Below are 21189 nucleotides of genomic sequence, written 5' to 3' on the forward strand. Positions count from 1 at the left end.
TAGATGCACATGGGTTGGCCGACCAAAATCAGGCTTGTGTGTAATCTATGTGGATTCTAATACCTACTAGAAAATTAAAGTAATTTTTCAAATTAGAGATAGAGACTACCAATTTGAATAAAATAGTGGGAGAACCTTGAGACTAAAGTCCAAGTCTCTAGGCTTAAAATAATTCATATACATTAGGTCATTGTTCTCTTTTTTTCAAAATAAAGCTAAACCTTAATTGCTCCTATTGCTGTTAAACAGTGATGACTTATGGGACCCAACTTCGTTAATTAGTATCGAAAGTTGAATTTAGTTCAACAGTACGAATGGGTTCGTATTGGGGCTTCTTAGTCTAGTCAAAATAATTAGTCCAAAATTGATCCAAATCAGGCAAAAGCACGGGGTCATAGGAAGAAGAATTGTCTTGCTTCCCTTAACCATAATAGACTGAACAAGAGAAAAGAGCAAGAATTGCTCATCAAGGATGTTATATGATAACACCTTAAAGTTTCTCTATATAATTCCACTACCTGGGTATTAAATACCGATGGTTTTATGCAATTTATTGCTAGGACTACAAGTAGATGGAATATTTGAAAATGATGAGAAATTCTTAAATGTTAGGGATGGAAGTTTTATTCCAATCTTAACTTTAGAAATTGTAGAGCTTATTTTCAAATATTGTCATTTAAAGTAATTGTTACAATTGTCCATTGTTTATAATCTTGATCATCATTCATAAAGAAAGATTATTGTGGTATTATTATGAATAATGTTACAATAATACATGGACAATAAGGAAATGATATTTACACAGCCTGTTAAGTGTAATGTACACACCCAAGTTAGATAATGTCATGAATGTCTATCTTTGGCATTATAGACTTAGTCATCTTGACAAGAACAGGATAAACAGGTTAGCTTGAGAGGAAAATCTCGACATCAATGATTGTGAATCATTGATAGCCTGTGAGTCTTATCTTCTTGAAAAGATGACAAAGTCACCTTTTAATGAAAAAGATGAAAGAGCTGATAAAGTTCTAAGTCTCATACATAGTGATGTATGTAGACCTGTGAACTTAAGTGCCAGAGGAAGATATTAATATTTCATTACGACGACCTATCTGGGCATGGATGCGTCTGGTTAAATCATTTGAAATGTTCAAATGATTCAAACGATGAAAAGAATGACATATCTAGGAGAGAATTGGATTCTCTCTCAGTGGATTCTTTTTTAGAACACTGTGTATCTGAAACAAGAAGTTGAACTTTGTTAGACATGATTCAATCCACGATAGGATTCACTAATCTGCCTGTTTTAGGATTGTACTCTTGTGTGATTACTTGTTTTACTCTGGAAATATACTAAGTCTGTTGTGCAGATTCCATATGAGATATGGATCAAGCATAGAACTAGACTCTCTCACCTTTGGGTTTGGAGTTGATCGGCCTATGTCAAAGGTTTGCATACAGATAAACTTGGTTCATGATCTAATAGGTATTTAAGGGTTACTAATTCTATCATGCTGAAAAACATAAGATGCTCATCAGCAGTAGGGCATTCCTTTTGGAAAGGAGTTCCTTAGAGAAGGAACTAATGTCTATCAAATTGAACTTGAAAGTTTGACTGGTAGAAAATGAACCAACATAATCTAATAAACATACAAAACCGGATTTGATTAGATCAAACTCGGAGCCCATTAAAGTAAACGCAATGCAGTGGTCTAACTCTGAGAAGTGACTTGAAACCATTAAATCCAAATTGAAATCCATAGAAATCAATAGTGTATGGATACTAGATGATTCACCTGAAGAAATAAAACCCATTGGGTGTGAATGGATTTTTCAAAAGGATCAAAATGGTAGTGAGCAAATACCAGTCTGATCCAAGTAAGAACCACTGGAAGATTGTATAGACAAGCCTTAAGTATTTGGAAAATACTAAGATCCAATGACTCAAATATGGAAATACTGACTTTAAACATGTGAATGTTTCGATTTTAGTCAGATCAAGATGACAACAAGAAAGTGTCGGATTATACCCTAATTGTAGGAACAATCTGCTGGAAAGGATCCAAGCAGGATACTTTAGTCTACTCAGTTAATGATGTAGAGTATATCGTAACATATGATGCTGCCATGTAAACTGTGTAATTGCTAAGCTTCATTAACAGGTTTGGAGTGGCACCCTCCATCGATGGTCCAGTCCTATCGTAGCACTGGAGCCATAAATCTGACTAAAGAATCGAAGGACCAACCTACTCTGTACTTTTGATTTTAGATCAGGATGACTTCGATCTTTGAAAGATCGATGAAAAGGGAGAACTTGACCGACACATTTGCTGAGGCCTCGAAACTAGAAAGTTCTACGAACTCAAATGGAAGATAGGATATTTTATATCGTTCTGATTGGCTTTAGTACAAGTGAAAGTTATTGGAAAATGCGTCCTAAAGCCTATCATCTAAGTGGTAGATGATTGAAATTAGCATATGAATTATCTAATAATAATAATTATTTGGCAGATTCATCATAAAAGTTCTATCTTCCTTAAATGAACTCCTAAATTATGATGAAGTCCTTAGAACCACAATCAATCGATAAAAGAGGATTTATCGGATGGTTCTTAAATTGTTCACGACCAAATGATAAGTTATTAACAAGAACGATAACTTATCAAGTGTAGATCGCTGTATGCCATATGCATTGGTTGTCCTCATAATCAAGTAGTGTGGAGACACTGGTATGGCATCCAGGTGAGATGTAGGAATACATCTGCATTGAACGTGACCAATGTAACACTATACTGTCAAGAATAGTTAACTAAGACCAATGGATATAAGTGTCCCTTCGACCTGAGATCACCACGGTGACTTGCAAGCAACTCACTGTGCTTTGGTGCCAGTCTGCCTGTATTTTTAATATAGGTTCAAAAGATTTCTGAGTACAGTCAAGTACTTATGAAGTCGGTGTGTGAGTCAAGATGGGATTGACCACTCCTGATTAACTTCAGGAAGAGAATGTCTCGCTGTGTTTCAATTTAACAAAACCTAGGCCTGAATAATCCTCGTGAAGAGTCATGAGATTTGCAAAATTTTGAGACACAATAGAGATGACCTATATGAGTGTTGACAGCATACTCGAAGTCGTCTTGAGCATTATTGATCAAAAAGATGAATTATACGATAACCATGGATCAGAATTCTTAGAATGTTGCTTTGCATACATTCGACCTATCTGGACATCGAAAACCATTGCTAGATGGTTACTTCGACTGGTACAAAAATTGGTTCCTGTACTACCAGCTTAAATTCGAACCTATAAGGTCACACACATAAGAAGTTGTAACCTAATCAGATGGTTAATCGACGATTGAGAATCGTTCTAAGATTAAACAATCAATGTGATTGATGTTTGATCTAATGCAAGTGTTGCAGGAGGATCATTAGCAATTGGATTGCTAATTGACTCAATCTGATTGAGCAAGTGGGCTGAGATCAAGTTTAATTGAATATGATTCAATTAGAATTGGTTTGAATTTAATTGGATTAAATCTAATTGGTTTATTGGATAAGCCAGTTGCAAGGGAGAACAAGTTCCTGTTTGACTAGAACTTGTATGCATCTAATTCCTAATTAAGTTAGGATTTAAATCAAATATGATTTAATCTGATTTAATTGGACTCCTAGTTGGATTAGAATCACCATTAATTAGGTTGCAATTAATTTAAATTGGGTTCAAAGTATTTGACCTAATCTAAATAAGAATCCTAATTAGACTAAGATTCTATCTTCTCTTGCGCCACCTAAGAAAATCAAAGCCCACGCCCACTAATTAATTCCACATAATTTTTCTATGATTTCTACATCTAAGAAAAGTAATCTCACACCACTTATTTTAGAGATTTGAATCAAATTTGATCTGGTTCAATATGAAAATTAATTTAGTTTATTGTGGAAAGTGGTTTAGCCTATTTCTCTTTTTGAAAGAGTCCCTCCTCACAAGAACTCTTCTCTCCCTCTCTTGCGCCAACTTCCCCCATGTTTATCCTCCTTTTTGTTGCCCCTTTTGTGATTATTTTCATGCTATCCACGAAATAAATGAGATAAGAGGCATCCAAAAGTTACGCCCCAAGGACTCCTTGTTAGACTAGGTCTTATGACCTAGTCTGCCATATAAAAGGAGGCTGCCCCATATGCCATGATATAGGAGTCAAAAAATTTGTGAAAAATTAAGAGAATTACCAGAGGAGAACGAGGAAGTCCTGGGAGGTTTGAGGTACCAAAATCCATGGAGGAGAATCCTCTAACAAGAGATAAAAAGTTGATGTCTTGTAGAGAAGAAAGGTAAGAGAGAAAATTATCTTCTCTTATTGATTTTCTTTCATATTTTTTTCTCTCTTTGTTTTTGTGTTTTTATGTGATAAAAATATGAAAGAGAAAGAAGGATTACATGGGTGGTTTGAGGTGCCAAAATCCTTGGAGGAAATTCTTCAATTAAGAGATTAAAGGTTGATGTCTTGTAAAGAGAAAGGTAAGAGAGATGATTGTCTTCTCTTATTGTTTTTTCTTTTATATTAATATCTATTTGTTTTATATTTTTTTTTAATGATAAAAAATCTGAAAGAGAAAGAGGGATGACGTGGTGAATTCATGCTCCAAAGAGTTGGAGTATGGTGATCTTATTTTGGACATGATATGATCATGGTCTGATGGAAGAAGAAGAAAAGATTTTTTCTTAAGGTTTCTTTTAGAACCCTTCTCCATAAATCATGAGATTTTTCTATAAGAAAAATCAGATATCATAAGATCTGAAAACTGAAAAAATATCAAGAGAAGAAGGTCTTCTCATGTCCTAACATAGAAATATTTTCAGGATATCAATTATTGATGTACTGAAGGAGAAAATCTATCTTCTCTTAGGACCCTTTTCTATTAAATACTAATTTTGATTTTAGGAAGATCAAAAAGTTTGACTTCTCCCTTATTCCTCCTCATATTCTTCATCTCTTAGAATGTCCAAGAGATCCGAAGAATATTTTTTATATTAACCATCCGGAGGGATCTGCAAGAAGCTAGCACTTCGAGCGGATCTTCATTCGACGAACCTCCGATTTTGTTACAGCCTCGTGTGGATCATCTATAGAGACCGGACGCGTGTACAGCTCCAAAAACAACAAAGAAAATCAACCATGAAGTTCTCGACCTGCATGAAGGTAAGAGATCTGATCTCTTCTTTTATCTAGATATGACCTAGGTTTTAGATCTAAAAATATTTTAGATCTAGGATATTGATTTGATCAATACCAAATCTTTTATTTTTTGATTTATAAATGCAATATGATATGTTATAGGTCCTAATTGTAGGGTTTAGTAATTTGATTACATGCATTTGTAGATTAAATTGTTTAATTTACATGTTTCGCTGCGTTATATTTCTAAAAAAAATTAAAATTCATGCATGAAATCCTGCACCTTTTCCAACAAATAGATGGGGCATGGACCCCACCCTATCTCCTTCACACCATAACACATAAGAGGGGGTAGGCCCCTCTAGGATATGACGCTCCATAATTTTCAAAAAAAAAAATTATGCCACCCATTCTTCCATCTATTCCAAATGCATACTTAGAGATAATTAGGAGATATGGAAGAGATAACGTTAGAATAATTATGCCAACGAATTGACTTAATTAAATCTTTTTCGACTAATAATTAAGAGCCCAATTAAATCTAAATGAATTTAAGTTAGGTTCAAAGCTATGGACTTGATCAAATCAAAATTCCAAGAAGAATTAGGTTTAACCATGTGCTAGTATGATTCTCATTAACCTAATAGAGTTTCAAATAAACCTTAACCCAATTAGAACTTCATAAGCCCAATTGACAAATTCGAGATTAAATCCCTTAATGTGTGACCATAAGTTCCATTCTATGTGGTAGTGAGATATATTGTGATCTATATCACAATATCATCAAAACTCTTTTCGATGGATTGAAACATTTTCAATTCTATCCTTCGAAGGCCATCGATCATCAAGATGATGCTCGATGAGTTTCACAATCCACCAGTAACATTTAACAGTATATAATGACGACTCGGTAGAATAAAAATACGAACTCCTAGATGCAGTTATCGTATGATTTAATCCTTCTATCATGAGTCCCGACTTGACGGAGGTCATGAAAAACTCGTCAAACCCCATCGTCAGTCTTATGTAAAATTGACTCGACTCGAGTTCATTTGTGAATCCCATGAAAACTCTTTTCCAGTATTCATACTTGCTTTGGCCAAAAACTTTCTAAACTCAATCTCGCAAATCACATAGGACTTCTTTTTTATCGAGGTCGATAAATTTCATCTAGGTGCATCTTACTTCAAACAGTGAACCTGAACATACTGAAGCCAACATACACAGCAAGGATCCGAATGACTAGGGACCAAGAGAACGTACAGTCAAACTCAGTAGCCTCGCTACGAATAGCCAATATCACTGCAGGTCAAAGGACCACTCATACCACTGCAGCATCGAGAAGACCACTGACGAATGAATAGACAACCATGTAGTTCTCGTGTTGGTCACGTTCAGTGCAAGTTGTTCTCTAACAACCACCTGCACCTTCACCCGTGTCTCTACACTGTAGACCCAAAACTCATCTGCCCACAAGAGAGGTGAACCGTGCACCGATCTCAAATAGATTGATCACTGTCCTCCGTGATAATCTCTTGATCGGAAGCATTTAGAAATTAATCACTCATTAATGTATGTCTCAAATTCTTAACTCTTTAAAAATATACAAAAACCATCTTTGTTAATTTTTAGGACAAATCATGGACACATAAGCATGATTGGAAAGAAAAAATCCTTTATTTATAATGAAAGTATTATAAATACAAATTTAAGCCCTGAAAATACATAATGTATCAGCCAACAATTGACTTCTAGGGCACAAATCCAACAGTATAGCCAACAAAATCTGAGATATGGGTCAACAAGATAGTATCGCCCATAATTTTAGTCCAAAACCCTTCACTAGGTCAACCCGAGGTCCACAAATCAAGAATCTTAGACCCTCAATTGAGTCCCATAGGCCATGAGAGTAGAGAGAGAAAAGAAAAGAAAGCAAGTGAGAGAAGAGAGAAAGGAGAGAAGAGAGAGCTCTCATCTCTTTCTATGAAAGAGCGAAACTCCCCCTTTTCTTCCCAACTTAGCAGCAGCAAGGTCCGAGCGAAAATATTCTAAAATTTAAGGCCCGAGCCCAACTCGAACTCAATTAAGCCGCCCGAGCCCGAGCCCTGACCAAAACCCCTCCCTTTGCCTCTATTTCGCTTTCCTTCCTCTCTCTCTCAACTTTCATAGCTCCCTCTCTTTCATGTCATCGACCCTCTCCTCCCCTCTATCTCCTCCAACATGGTACGGTTACATAGATCGGAACTGACGTCGAAACGGTAAGGACCGTCGCCAGAGCGATGAGGACGACTGCGAAGATGCAAGACACGACAACGCCATGGTTGCTAGTGAGGTCGTAGGTGAGGTAGACCGCGATGACCACCGCAATCGTGTTTATACTTAGTCTTGATCTTGTCCTCCAACATTGCCGCACTAGCAAGGGACTCACGGAGGAAGAACATGGCAACCATGAAGACGACGGTGCAAACAACGACGGGGACAACGTACATATGGAAGGCAGCTGGGTCGTTGCTGAAGACGGCGGTGCTCAAATTCGGAGATCTGATGCTCCTTAAGTGCAAGCCACTCACACGCGATGTTGGTGAATGAGACAGCGATGATGATCATCGGACCGACGGAGAAGAGGGCACTGACATCCAAGATTTTAAATCCCATGGGATGGAGCTGTTCTGATTTTTTCATAGAACAGAACACACTGCTGTCCCGCCCTGTCCCAACACTTGGGACAGATAATGTCCTAAGACATCCTGATCAAAATACTGAGATGCTAACGAGATAGCCCAATCCCGATACATGAAATGGTACCCCATCCTAATGACTCTCGAGACATCCCACTGAGACCTAAATCCTTACTGACAATGTTCCCTCCGACCACCTGCCCCTGGCCTTCGACAAGGAAGATGGTGAGGCTAGTGACGCCTGGGGGAGCTAGGGGAGGAGTCGAAAAGGGATGGGATCTCGAAGCGGCCGTGGAGCCGGTCGGTAAGGCTATGCCTCAGTTTGAGGAAACAAAAAAGAGAAAATGAAGAAAATTAAATGGGCTCGATCTTGCAGTCGAGCTCGAGCCCAGGCCATGCTCAAGCTAGGCCAATGATAGGCCCGATCCCAACTAGAAAATGAAATGAACTCCATATCTGAACCCAAATCCGACCTAATTTTGTTCGTGCCTAACCTGCAGTCGGGTCGGGCTAAAGGCCCAAAGCCTATCAAGCCGGCCTGAGCCCATTCTAGCCTTACCGACGAAGATCCCGTCGGCAACAGCGGCGATGGACTGCGTCATCTAGAAATAGAGGAAAAAAAGAACCAATTGCTAGATCAGCTCAAACATAGAACATTAAGGCATTCCAACTCACCAACCGATGGCCAGGACTTGGCTACAACGACAAATCACTGCTAAAAACCCTCTAACCAAGAACATTGGTCCAAATCTCAAAGAATCAGGTGAAGAACCAAAATAGGGAGACAAAAACAGAGCATCCCATCTCAACCAAATCCAACAACTTGCCGATGGAAATCCGATCAACAACAGTAGCAAAAGAACTACAAAAAGATGGAAAAAGAAGCGAGGATCTTTTACCTTGACTCCGACGAGGTGTTTGGTTCTCTTCTGATGAAAACCCGCAATGGCTTTCCAAAAAACTTGGCGGAAATTGAACAAAATCCCATGGATTCACCAGCAATTGATCGAGGATTGAAAAGCGATGCATAGGAGAAGGATTTGGGGCCTTTCATAGACCAGTTCCTAAGGCTTTTGCCAAAGTACGACAAGCCCTAGAAGTCCTTTTCCCAATGAAAAATGGAGAAGTAGACCCCATCAGGAATCTGCCTTTTTCATCAGTGTACAACAAATTAAATTAAATCTTTTAAGTAGACTTTGTAAGAGTATTTGATGGTGTGACTCAACCCTACCATGAGGCAACCAAATACAACCATCATGCAACCTGATGGTCTTTCTTGTGTGACCCTAGAAGCCCCTAAGCAAAGCTGGTACCAGATTAATGGAGATATGGATTCAGTGATTACTGGTGAAACTTCTGCCAAATCAAAGGATATTCAATCACTAACACTCCAACTAGCTAGTTATCCTAAATTAGTTTTGCTTCTAGTAATCTTCTTGTTTACCTTCTAGATCTCTTGTTTAGGTTTAACCTTTTAATCCTTTTATTTATTTCCTTTGTATTGAAATAATTATAAGAAAAACACAAAAAACTACTTTTTGTTATTTATTATTCCTTCGAGAAAAGACCTTTTCTCAAGTTTTGCTAGATTTTTCCTAGCAAAATTGAGAATTCCAATTCTATCCTCCTCGCATGCATCCTTGACCTTCACTTCCATAAACTCCAATCTGTGATTCACAGTTGTGTTGCTAGAGCCCATTAGCCAACACAACATCTAGTGAGGGCAATTAATATCTTAAGATCCATTTGGTTGGAGATAATCTGGCATGAGAAAATGAATCCTATGTCATATTACCATGTTTGGTATAAAAAATGGAAGAAAGAGATGGTAAAAAAAATTGATGGGCCCCATATTTATTTTCGAAGAAAGAAGGTAAAACAAATACCATAGAGGATTTGGTATTTGATAAATTTTAAATTATGGTAATTCATACTTGACAAAAATACCACCAATAAAGCTGTATATGTGATCATTGAATTTGTTCTAATGTTTTTGCAAATTCATTCAATAAAGAGCTTTTACAAGATAGAGATAGCATTATATAAAAGGCTATGTGATTAAAATCATTACATAAAAACTAATTAGAGATGACAATGTTATCCTAATATTAAAAAATTATTTTATGTTGAAGGATATATTTGTAAATTTGGCCATATCCCTATATAAATTTACCTCCAACCAAACGTAGTAATCTTTTTCCAATATTATTTTCTAGAATAATTTTACCACCAACCAAACATAGTAAAGTTATTTTTCAGCTGCAATCATTTTTTCAGATAAATGATTCCCAGGAATTATCTAATCTCACATACCCCAACCAAATAGACCCTTAAGGAAGCATCCTACATAGCTGAAAAAGCCTACAGCATCTAATTCCCACTTCATGCACCACCCCATATCCAATAAATAGCATTCCTTCTCTAGCCTTCAAGATGCTTTAGATAATTCAAGGTCAGCTTGTGGCCATCTTCCATGACAAAAAACACATGAGCATTAGTCCATTCCCTTCACATAGATATTTAAACTTATGGACAATAAAAGGTGTCCCACCCATCATTGCAGGATCTGAATGGGTTAGATGCATGCAGCCTTAACCTAGAAATAACACTTTGCTATTCAAAATCTGCATATTTATCTTTTACTATAAGCTCATTAGATCACGAACTTCAGGCATAAACAACAAAGCTACGTAGAAGTGCTAATTAAGGTAGAAAGATCCTTACAGTCATCAGGCAAAACTCAGTCACCATCTAGATTTCTTTTTCAGATAAAGGCTACCTGCATACAACCGTAGTAATAGGACAGATCTGACATAATGTTCAATTAGTCAAGCTCTAAGCTTAAGTTCAGAAATATAATAGATGAGGTCTATATAGCAAACTTGCCAATCCAATTGCAACCTTGGCTTACTGCCAATTAAGGACCTCCAAATCTTAAAGCTCCATGGTTCTGCACCTCAAACAAAGTATATTCTTATGATTAAAAAATCTTTAGTGAGATTATGAAATCAAATGCAATGGAACCAGGTTTTGAAGAACAGCACTAGCACATTCAGTTATTTAAAAGCCACACAGATACCATAGTAGCAAATGGTTATGTGCAAACTGCCATGACTCGTATCTTGCCATCATGTACTACCACATCAACTATGGGAAAGAAAATTGGATGCCATGCATGTCTAGAGACAATTGTGGCAGTGTCGTATATATCTGAAGATAGCACCGTAGCAACATGACTTTGATACGAAAATACACAACCTTGAATATAACAATGCTAAAGAACCACAGGAATATGTACATTAGATGAATTGGAAGGTGTTTAAACCACAAGATTATCATATTTAAATAAAATCTAACATCACAGACACCTAAAACAGTCATAACCATGACCTCAAAAATTGCACAAAAACAACAAATTAAAGATGAACGGTTTTTAAGCTCACAGAAATTGCAAAAAAATATGATACTGGATTAAAAAATATATATAAACAAAATAATTCTAGCACGAGAAAATAATGAATAGATTGGACAGGTAGCAGCAACCAGACAATATATGAGAATGCAAATAAAGAAAGGATCTTGGTTGAGTGTTGACATCTCAATTGGAATGAAAATTTGGTGACAGCTGATATAACATTATTCAGATAGATGAATTTGCTGAAATACTAAAATTTCATTGGTGGACAACGCTCATGGACTAACATCTCCTTTCAGCCTCAGAAACCAGGTACTCTATACTGTAGGATACTCTCCATAGGTAAATATTCTTTCAAATGGTAAACATTGAGTTATTTCAGATCATTTAAGAAGTCATATTACCCTGGATCTTTTTAATTTATTCAGAGAATAGACAAAAGTAATTTCATTTTGAAAAAATAAAACTATCAATTCAACATCGATTGTTTAGTGATTAGCAATATGTGAAATCTCTTAGGATCCGTTTGGTTGGGAGTAACTTGGAAAATGAATCCCATGTCAGATTACCACATCTGGTATGAAAAATAAAAGAGAGATAGTAAACAAATTGGACCCCATGTTTATTTTTTTAAAAGAGAAGATAAAACAAATACCATGGGGGTTGGTATTTGGTAAATTCCTTAGTGGTAATTCATACTTGACAAAAATACCCCTAATAAAACTGCATACATAATTATTGAATTTATTCTGATATCTTTTCAAATTCATTCAATAAAAACCTTTTGCAAAAAAAAAAAAAAAAAAAAGATGAAGATTGCATTATACAAAAGGCTATATGATTATAATCATTATATAAAAACTATTTGAAGATGACAATATTATTCTAATATTAAAATATTATTTTATGTTGAAGGGTATATTTATAAATTTGGCCATATTCCTATATAGGTTTACCTTCTATCAAATGCAGTAATCTTTTTTCAGTATCCTTTTCCGAAATAATTTTTCCACCAACCAAATATAATAAAAGTTATTTTCCTTTGCAATCATTTTTTCAGATAAATGACTCATAGAAATTATCAGATTACCCTGTAATCTGACATACCCCAACCAAATGGACCCGTAGTGTCAATTCATAGTGAGAGTTGACCAATTACACTTTGTTTACATCACAAATTAATGATACTATAGTAAGAAGTGGATGTCACAACCATTTTCATTGGAAAATGGCTCAAGGGGATGATAGTTATGCTGCTACTTTAGTGTTAAACAAGCGAGATATATCTTTTCTCTTAAACCTATTGACAAAAGGAGAGAGAATCGGAATATATTGCGACCTGTAGTGAAAGTAGTATCTCTCCACCTGAAAGACCATTGCATAGCAACGTATATAGAAGTGAGAATCAAATGACAAAAATAGGTGACACTTAAATGCATTTTTCAAGGTGAGGTGGCTCCTCTGGAGCTAAGCTCACCAAATATGAAATATGCAAACAAGAAAGCAAGAAAAGAGCATTAGAAATTGTCAAAAATTTAAAAAAATAAACTCAGACCAATTCAAGCAAATTTGAAAAAGTACAAGAAATAAAAAAATATTTTTTATCATTTTAAAACAAATCAAATAGTATAAGACCAGCATAGATTTTAAAATTTTAATACATATGGGAAGACCCATAAATATAGCAATGAATTGCTATGTAAGATTCAGTGTTCTTTCTTTTTTTTTTTTTTTTGAGATGAAATAAAGGGAGTAAGAGGCTCCCTCCATTGGTATACAGACAAAAGATTAACAACCCCATTATTCAGTTGGATGTCAGTTGTAAAAATTTCCAACCCCATTATCCAGAAGATCAGCAAAACATATAGAGATTTCATATGAGGAGATAACTGAAGGTTCAGTTGTCTTTCATCAGTTCCAGAATTTCCACATATATTAACTGCAGTCAAAGGTCTTCCATCCAGTCCAGATATCATAAATTCTGGGGGTGACCCGAAACTTCACAAGAAAGCATGAAAGGCGTTACTTAATTGCTCATTAATGCTTAACTAATGCATGTAGTTGAGTTACGAGCAAAATTTCAGAGTCGTACATCTAAGCAGCTCGATAGCTAGAAGAAATAATCATTTAGTTTCCAGCATTCTTTTATAACATCCTTCAAGCATTTCAACAGTACAATCTATCCCGCATTTGCATTACACACAAGTTGTCACATGGCTTTGCTTCATGCTATAAGTTTAAGCCTTTGTGTAATAGCAGGCAGCAAAAACTCACTAACACCTTGATGCGTTCGCCTGGTGGCAATTACTTCATGATGCACCCTATACCATTTCCTTGGTACTTGAAAAGAGACCCTCCGGATCATTCTTTTATGCGTAAATATAATGAGAAAGTTGATCAACTTTTCTGTTGACCAACTTAATTACCCAGATTCTCGTACTTTTCAAGAATGATAAGTTTCTTTCCATGGATAGCATTTATCCATAAAATGGTGAAAAAATCTTATCCACCTAGAAGATGGCTAAATCATTTTCCCATCAACCAGTAAAGTATGTATTTAATTTTATTCCTAAAATACCCATCCTCATTTCCACTGTACCTAATAACTCGGTCATCAACTATCTCTAAATCTTAAAAGCATAAAAGATATTATTAAAAATAAAGATAAATTTTAGCAACTTATCCAAAAAGATAGTAATGCAAAAGAACATGAACAACAGATTTCCAAGCAACTTTCTCATATGTAAAAAAACATGGATGAATTATTTTCTCATCTAAATATTATCTGAAAAATATTTATCTAAAAAAATATAGATTTTCAAATAAATTTTTTACCCAACAAGGATCGGACCCTTGAAGCTTAACCGATTGCCAGTCAAAGCAACCCCCTGGAACAACAAGGACTGATACCTAAAACCCCAAGATCAGCTGCCGCTTATTACGAACAAAAGCCCTACAGGCACATTAACAGCTAAAAAGCAGTCTCACAAGCACAATTAGTACAATCACTCAATAGCAATGTTTCATTACATCCACTCCTATCGGTGCCAATTTATGAGCGATCCCATCGTCGCTAACTAACAAAAAAAGTTTCGCGTTCATGGGAACCGCACCCAAAGGCCAAAGAAAGCAACCTAGCCATCCCATCCGAAGCGCCAAGGCCTCTCCCACTGGCCTAAAGCCTAAAGCTCAAAGTGCTCTCTCTCTCTCGCTCTCTGCGTGTGCCTGGATGTGTGTCGGCGCTTGCACACTAGGATTCTTTTAATATGCAACATAGAACTCTACATGCAGTCATGTAGGAGGATGCATCGAACTACAGGTACCATACAAGAGACATAGTGCTGTCACACCACCAAAAGGGTGGAGGAAACCTGACAACTAAAACGTTCTAGAAGACGAATAGAAGAACTAGCAGCGAGAGTTGGAAATGTGGGTGGGTGGGAGGGAGTGATTAAAATAGCATCCGAAGTTATTTGCTCTACACTACGAAGCCCATCACATGGTGGCGGTGGTGGTGGTGGTGATAGAGGGGGGCGAGCACAAGGTGTGAGTTGGTATTAATAAAATAATAAATAGGTAAACAAGGGGAATAATGCAACGATTATTCTACAGGCCGTGGAAACCTAAGAGGGCACCTGTCCACAACGTAAAGGCAAATATTTTTAGACACCAAACTGTGTCTTCCCATCCTCCTCCTTTCTAAACATTTTCATATTAGACTGTACCTGTATAGACCCCCTCCCCCCTCCTTTTTTTTTTTTTTTTTTTTTGGATGAGATATAGACGCCCTTCAAACGAGCCCCTTTTGTCTTCCTCCTCCATTCTTTCTTAATGAACACCAAATATGGTAGAATGGAAATGATAGCTACCTAACTACTATAGCCTCGTGACACCGCCACAGGAAGCCTTCGTTTTCTGTTTATATCTCCCGTCAATATATCACATAAATCAACATAGAAGGATCATCAAATAATACAGTACTATAAAAGACTTTTTTTCCTTTTTGATAAAGAGAACGGTATATAAAAGTATAAGGGAAGAAGCCGCCGGTCAAGATTCTCTCGTTAATATGGAACGAAGTTGGCGTACCGACCGCCACACGGCCGTACGCCTCCGCGTTGCACTGTTGCAGTCCAAGCGTCCCAAACCCAAGCACCACAACCGCCACCTCTCCCTCTTTTCCAGGTGGAGGAGCAGCCGATGTTTAAGGGGGCAAAACTAATAATAATAAGCCAACAGACACATCTTCTAGCCCAATATCCCATGGCTTAATTGTTTAAGATGCTATAATGTTAATTAATTATTGTAAAACTTTAAAATATTTCTTGCCAGCTGGTAGAACAACTAATTTAATCAGTACCAGCGATGGTTTACCAGAGGAAAGGATGCGAAAGGATCCATTGGTTAGGGAGTTTAGCTGCGACTCGACCCTCCTCAGAAAATCCGTAGCCTCCTGCAACGGCCTCGTGAGCTCCTCCCTATACTTCACTAGCATATGGTAGTATGCCTCCTGTCACGATTCAAAATTACAAATTATTGACCAATTTGGAACTTGAAATTTACACCAAGATGGCCAATTGGTTCAGAAACAAGCGTGGGTGGTGGTTAACCATTACTACCATGAATTGGTCGAGCTCCGGATCGGCCGGCGGGTCCCGGCAGCGTATCCCGGCCCGCTGCCTCGCTTCGAAGTCGCTCGCCACCGCCGAGAGCCGGTCTGCCACCTCCGGCGGAGCTCCCACCTGTTAACAAATATGTATGTGTGTGTGTATATATATATATATACTGTTCATTAACTTCTAAAGTTGTTGACAAGAGGAGGGGAGAGATTTGGAGGAAAACCTTTTGGCAGTCCATGTAGGCTTTGAGGAGGTTGGAATAGTGGGGGTGGGAGATGATCCGGGCCTTCATGGCGTCCACGTCGGTGGGTCGAGCGAAGGGGTAACGGTGGGAGGAGGAGGACGAGGCCTCGGGCTTGGGAGGGTGGAAGCGGGGGAGAGTGCTTGCATTTAGGTTTGGTCCGCAGTAGATGGGAACGGAGGCAGAGGTGGGGGGTGCAACCACACCGGTAATTGGGGTGGTGGTGGTGGTGGTGTTTGAGGCTGTGGCCACGGAGGAGGACGCATATCTGAAGCCCCCTCCTCTAGGGTTGTCTCCCAGATGGGACAATTCCTCCATGCCTCCCCCAGCTACCAGCCCTCCAAAGGTATATCAAAGAAAGAAAAACTAACAATAGAGTACTCGCTAGAAAAGAGAGGAGCTTGAGGGAAACTAAGAAAGCAAGCAATCAAATTAAGATGCAGATGGTAGGAGAGAAGATGGAATTATTGATCATCAGAGGTAGAGGAGACGACGGAGGCTGGATGGATGGTGACCACCTCCACAGATAGAGAGAGAGATGGGGGGAGGCATAATCTCTGATAGCTTTCTTTTCCTATGTCAAATCAAGAAGACAGGACTAGTTTTCGCAGTGGCGGTAGAAACTCCAAGTCTCAACCACAACAGATTACCCCAGCGTCCGGAAATGAATTGATGGAGAGGTAGAACACCACATGTGGGCGTTGGTAGGGTTGCACCGTAATAGTACAAGTAGTTGTTCTTCTGTGCAACAAATATATATAAATTGATTTTACCAAAAAACTATATATATAAATAAATTAATATATATATATATATATATATACACATATATAAATAGACGGACGCAAGTCCTTCGGTTCCATGTTGACTCTTGTTGTGCTCCGTGTGAAAAGCGGATTAAAAAGCTGGAAAAAGTACAGTAAGTCTTTTCAACAAATATATATTATTACCAGCTTACGGCATCCCATGTTGGTTTTTCTCTTTCATGGTTTTTTTTTTTTTTTAAGCATCGTACCGGACAGCGACTCTGAGAGGAGATGGAGGGATAATGATGCAAAGCGGGGGCATCCTGGGAATAAAGCGGGAGACGTGAAGGTGGGAAAGATGCTAAATGTTGAGCAAGGGGTGTTTTGGGAATATATGTGACATGACTCGCAGTCTATTTAGGAGACCTCATGATGTAAGGCTTATCTTTTCGTTGTCACATCTCTGGTTGAGTATATTTCTCACATTTTGCTCATCTATACGTATAACAATAGATGTCACCACTTTACGGCCGAAGCCCACCCCCGGCGTTTGAGGTACTTACAAACTTGACCAAACATTTCGGGAGTATACCTGCAAATTATAATCTTCTACCATTATTTTTTAAAAAAATTATCTCTTTAAAAAAAATCCTATAATTCTTGCTGGCATCATCACTTTCTTACCTATTTAAATCAAAAATATCTTATATTCTTTATTTTTTTATTATTTTTTAAAATTTAAAATTTTTATGTTAAGTCAAATAATTATTTCAAACATTGAACTTGTGATGATAATGATAGTCTCGTCAAAAATAATATATATTTTATAAAATTTAAAATATTTATATATAATGCATCAATCAGAAGATAATAATAATAAATTATATGAGTTTATCGGAAGTCTCAACCAACTCCTATGATATTTTATGTACGATGCCATCACAATGCAGATTCTAAATAATAAAAAAATAATAATAACTTATCATTACCACACAAAAAAATGGTTACTTTGCCGGATAACTTATACTAAAATTATCCAAAACAAACTATCATAATAATATTTTGAGAAATACAACAAAAATATTATTATTTATATTTAAAAAAAAATGATAAGATTATCGATGGAGTATATTATGAGAAATTAATAGTAATTATAATTTATACATAATTGGATGCTCATTATCTTGACATCTGGGCAAGTATTAAGGTAAAAATAAGAAACTAATATTACTTAAGGTATAAAACATGAAGCAATTAAATCAAGTCATTATAATATATAAGTTAAAATGATAAAAATGTGATTTACTAATATATTAATATCATATTAGATTAAAACATATTGGTTTATGATAATTGAAAAAATAAATGATAAAATTTTAATAAATATATTATAGGAATATGCAAATGATACAAACTGGCGACCCCATCAACATTTCAGTTGAAATGAAAATTTTTATTATAATCAATCTTATCTAATAATGTTTAAAAATATTTGCATGATTTTTTTTTCTTATGCAAATAAGTTAATAATTATAAAACTAACATTGATCCATCCAAGTGAAATTAAATTTATAATGTTTATATTTATCATCCACATTAAATTATAATTTTAATTATAAATTGTGATTTCAATAATGTTTTTAATGTACAAATAGTATTATTAATTATATTTTTTTGTCTTTTGAAGATGAATATTTTTTTTTAAAGTTATAGATCAAATAATCAAATGGTGGTGCTGCAACCAACTTTCATATATGTCCACAAATCTTGCTGGATTCATACACATGATTTAAATGCAAAGTTAAGAATACACTTTAAAATTTAAATCAAAAAAAAAATATTGTTCTTTTTTAACCAACCCTTTCCTCAAAGGAAATCTTATAAAAAATATAATTAAAATTATTATCAAAAAATATAATTAACATAATAAAAAGAGTGTTATGCTACAAATATGGCAAGTCATATCTAAAAGGCTAGTTGATGTACAAAGGAAATATTATTTTAGGAAAAAAAAGAATAAGTCTTTGACAAGAGTTTTAAAGACCAAGCATCATAGTTTGTGAGGCGTATACGTAAAATGTCTGACCTCAAATATAGTTTTTTTTTTTTTTTTTCTTTTGGTAATAGACCTCATATATGCCTTGGTGCTCATAAGGGAAGCTGGACATACAGTCTTTTAATTATTTGATGGCCAATTTTATATGCCTAGCATTTTAAAAGATCCATCGGCTAAGCCAGCATCCACATGCATATATATGCATGAATTTCTACGTAGCACAAGTGAAAAATTATATGAGCATACATACAGCACTATATCAATTTTGCAGTAGATAAATCTTAAATATTTATATAAAATAAAAATTTAATTAACATTTTTTGTTTGATATAAGATTATTTTTATTTTAAAATTTTTAAATTATTATAAATTATATTAAAGTTAATTAAATTTATGTTCTATGCATTGAGAGATATTAGAATGAGAAATGCATTGTGTACCGGGATGGTGCATATGACACACACCGTCCACGTTGATTGGGTTGATGTGGAGCCGGAATACAGTGCCAAATAAATTTTTTTTTTCGATCTCATATGTAGATCAATCATTATGAACGGTATGTATGATGCTGCACTACCCACGGTGCACATAGCATTTCTCAACTAAAATATGCATCCATTTAGTTGATAACAGATTGATTATGATCCATTTGAAAAGGTTTATATCCTTATTTCAATAAGGACGCAGGGGTATAAACTACAGGAGTATGTGAAAATTTGTATAGGATGTGTTTGGTCTTATATTATCTATATAGTAGATAAATTATTGATATTTATATAAAATTAAAAAATAAAAAATAATATATTTTTATTGAGTTTTTTTGTACGAAGTTATAAAAATAATATATATAGAGAGAGAGAGATTTTTTATAGGAATTCGTGAAGAGACCATGCTAATGGCTTTGTGAATCAGACTAAGAGTATTGAGAAAGCCGCGATGCTCTTCGTTGTTGATATGCACTCTGGATGGGTGACTATCCTCGTACATGGTCATCATCTTCAACCAATTTTTATTTTTTTTTTTTGCTGTAAACACCAATAATATAAAAGACCCGCAAGAAAGTTATTGTAAACATCTCATTGCACCTATCTCCAATAATACGCACAATGTTATACACCGACCGCCCATGCCGAATCTAACGGGAGAGTTATAATATTTATGTACTCATGTGACATGTTTTAGAATTTTTATGTTGCTGTAGCACGGCTCTTCCTGTATTTGTGCCCTCATGGCACGTACACCTGCAACCTGTTCCAAGTCTTGGTCCCTTGCCTCCGATGAGCGTGTTAACCTTGCAGAAACTAGAAAGCAGGGCAAGGAGAAAAACAGACAGAGTCTGACGTACGAATATTTGTTCAACGGTAAACATCAGTAGGGTCAGTGGCTCACGTGGAGAAAGAAAGAGAAGAAACAGGGGGAGGGACGACGGACCCAAACCCAAACCCCCGGGTCCTGTTTCTTTCGAGGGGCCAACGGGAAGAGGAGGGGAGGAGAAGCCAAGGAAAAGCATTTGGTTCTGAAGGGCCGTCGTCCTCAAGGGATAGGCCGTAGCTATTAACTCTGGGGATGGGGCCCGCCACCTAATGCGCCCCCGAGACTCTCGCGCTATCCTCCCTCTGCCGCGGGACCCATCGACAGCTTTGCCTGGTGACGAGACATTTCCACGTTGACAGGCACCCATCGCGTCGCTCCCACCCACGGTCGCCGTTTGCCAATGCCGTCCAAAGTAAAGCAAAACCTCATCCCAGTCCCATCCCGTTCACTGTTCGTCTCTCTCTCACACGCGCAAACACTACCATGGAAGCGGCAAAAATCCCCAGCAATTTGTTCATCAGTTGCTTTTCATGCGTCGAACATATTCTTTTATATATATATATATAATAAATTAAAATATAAAATTAAAATTAAATCATAAAAATTTTATATTAATAATTTAAATTATTAAATATAATTTATTATTTTATAATTATTTATACGTCAAAAATAATTCAAAGATTCTGATCTATACATCAAGTGATAAAAAAATACATCTAATTCAATTTTATTTAGACTGTCAAATTTTTGACAATTTGATGCATAGACTAAAAATTTTTCAAATCATATAATTTTTGTATATAAATAGTTTTGAGATGATAAATCATATTCAACAGCTTGAATTATTGATCTAGGACCTCTATTATAGAGTTTTGACTTGATCAGATTTAAGTCTAAATTCGATCGATCTGATTCTAATCTGACTCTCTCTTTATGTATATAT

General features: G+C 36.2%; 1 protein-coding gene across 1 annotated transcript in view; it reads right to left on the reverse strand.

Annotated features, from left to right (window-relative positions):
- Nucleotides 1-16831, reverse strand: part of LOC105058182 (homeotic protein knotted-1) — a 39107-nt gene extending 22276 nt beyond the window's left edge. The window contains exons 1-3 of the mRNA XM_010941025.4: nt 16113-16831; nt 15890-16012; nt 15645-15780 (exon numbers count right to left, since the gene is read on the reverse strand). Coding sequence (XP_010939327.1) covers nt 15645-15780; nt 15890-16012; nt 16113-16448 — 595 coding nt within the window. The 5' untranslated portion in view covers nt 16449-16831. The remainder of the gene's footprint in view (nt 1-15644; nt 15781-15889; nt 16013-16112) is intronic.
- Between the last annotated feature and the right edge of the window lie 4358 nt (nt 16832-21189).

This window comes from Elaeis guineensis, chromosome 15 (assembly GCF_000442705.2).
Source record: "Elaeis guineensis isolate ETL-2024a chromosome 15, EG11, whole genome shotgun sequence".
NCBI classification, from domain to species: domain Eukaryota; kingdom Viridiplantae; phylum Streptophyta; class Magnoliopsida; order Arecales; family Arecaceae; genus Elaeis; species Elaeis guineensis.